This window comes from Geospiza fortis, unplaced genomic scaffold (assembly GCF_000277835.1).
Source record: "Geospiza fortis unplaced genomic scaffold, GeoFor_1.0 scaffold492, whole genome shotgun sequence".
In the NCBI taxonomy this organism is placed as follows: Eukaryota; Metazoa; Chordata; class Aves; order Passeriformes; family Thraupidae; genus Geospiza; species Geospiza fortis.
Window position 1 is genome coordinate 2,459 of NW_005054846.1, and position 1,950 is coordinate 4,408.

At 63.3% G+C, this 1,950-nt stretch overlaps 1 protein-coding gene across 1 annotated transcript in view; it reads left to right on the top strand.

Annotated features, from left to right (window-relative positions):
- The window catches only part of CS (citrate synthase), a gene marked incomplete at its 5' end in the record, with an annotated part of 4,181 nt that extends 2,237 nt beyond the window's left edge, over nucleotides 1-1,944 (top strand). The window contains 3 exon segments of the mRNA XM_031065530.1: nucleotides 179-378; nucleotides 945-1,154; nucleotides 1,730-1,944. Of these exon segments, the coding sequence (XP_030921390.1) occupies nucleotides 179-378; nucleotides 945-1,154; nucleotides 1,730-1,900 (581 nt within the window).
- Nucleotides 1,945-1,950: the final 6 nt, after the last annotated feature.

The window sequence follows — 1,950 nt, forward strand, 5'->3', positions numbered from 1 at the left end:
TGTCCGTGTGTCCGTGTGTCCCTGCTCCCTGTCCGTGTGTCCCTGTCCGTGTGTCCTGCTCCCTGTCCGCGTGTCCCTCCTTGCCCTGGCCGTGTGTGCCTCTCCCTACCCACATGTCCATCTGTCCCTCTCCCCATCTCCCTGTCCATGTGTCACTCTGCCATCCCTCTATCCCTGCGTCCATCTGTCCCTCTCTCCCATTCCCTGCCCTCACCCCCTCCATTCCCCCTGTCCGTCTGTCCGTCTGTCCGTGCCCTCACCCCTCCGTGCCCGCAGGAGGTGCTGCTGTGGCTCACGGACCTGCAGAAGGAGCTGGGCAAGGACGTGTCCGACGAGAAGCTGAGGGATTTCATCTGGAACACGCTCAACTCGGGCAGGGGGGGCCCCGACGTGTCCGACGAGAAGCTGAGGGATTTCATCTGGAACACGCTCAACTCGGGCAGGGTGAGCCCGGCAGCCATCCCGGGGCCCAGGGGGGCTCAGGGGCCATTTCAGGGGCTCAGGGGCTGCTCCAGGGGCTGTTCCAGGGCTCAGGGGCTGCTCCAGGGGTTATGGGGACTCAGGGGCTGTGCTGGGGCTCAGGTCCCATCCCAGGGCTCAGGGGCCGTGTCAGGGCCTGTTCCAGGGTTCAGAGTTTGTTCCAGATCCCATTCCAGGGCTCAGGGGCTGTTCCAGGGCCCATCCCAGGGTTCAGGGGCCATTCTAGGGCCTGTTCCAGGGTTCAGGGACTGTCCCATGGCTCAGGGGCTGTTCCAGGTCCCGTTCCAGGGTTCAGAGCCCATTCCAGGCCCATCCCAGGGGCTCAGGGGCTGTTCCAGTGCTCAGGTCCCATTCTAGGTCCCACCCCAGGGCTCAGGGGGCTGTGCTGGGGCTCAGGGCCCTTCCTGGGGCTGTGCTGGGGCTCAGGGCCCACCCCAGGGCTCAGGAGCCCCCCGTGCCCGCAGGTTGTGCCAGGCTATGGGCACGCGGTGCTGCGCAAGACGGACCCGCGCTACACCTGCCAGCGGGAGTTCGCCCTCAAGCACCTGCCCAAGGACCCGCTGTTCAAGCTGGTGGCTCAGCTCTACAAGATCGTCCCCAACGTGCTCCTGGAGCAGGGCAAGGCCAAGAACCCCTGGCCCAACGTGGATGCCCACAGCGGGGTCCTGCTGCAGGTGAGCCCGGGCTGCTCTGTGCCTCTGCTTGCGTCTGCGCCGTCTGTCCCTTTTCCTGGCAGTCTGTCCTTTGCTCTGTCTGTGTGTCCTTCTCCATGTCCACATCCCTCTCCCTCTTCTGTCTTTTTCTTCTGTCCATGTGTCCCTCTCCCTGTCTGTGTGTCCCTCTCTCTGGATGTCCCTTGTCCTGTCTGTCCATCCCTCTCCCTGTCTGTGTGTCCCTCTCTCTGTTCTCCTTCCTGTCTGTCTGTCCCTTGCTCCGTTTGTCCCTCTCCCTGTGTGCCCCTCTCTGTGTTCTCCATTCTGTCCGTCCCTCTCCCTGTCTGTCCCTTGCCCCGTTTGTCCCTCTCCCTGTCCGTGTGTCCCTCTTTCTGTTCTTCCTGTCTGTCCATCCCTCTCCGTGTCTGTCTGTCCCTCTCCCTGTCTGTCTGTCCCTCTCCGTGTCTGTGTCCCTCTCCCCATCCCTCTCTCCCTCCCCGTTTCTCTCTCCCTCTCCTTGCCCATTTGTCCCTCTGTCCGTCCCTCTGTCCGTCTGTCCCCTGCGTGCCCTCTCTGACGCCCGTCTGTCCCCGCAGTACTACGGCATGAAGGAGATGAATTACTACACGGTTCTCTTCGGCGTTTCCCGAGCTCTGGGCGTCCTCTCGCAGCTCATCTGGAGCCGGGCTCTGGGATTCCCCCTGGAGAGACCCAAATCCATGAGCACCAAGGGCCTCATGCAGCTCGTGGGCTACAAATCTGCCTGAAAAGGGACGGGGAAAGGGACGGGGCTCCCCCAGGGAAGAACGCCGCGCTC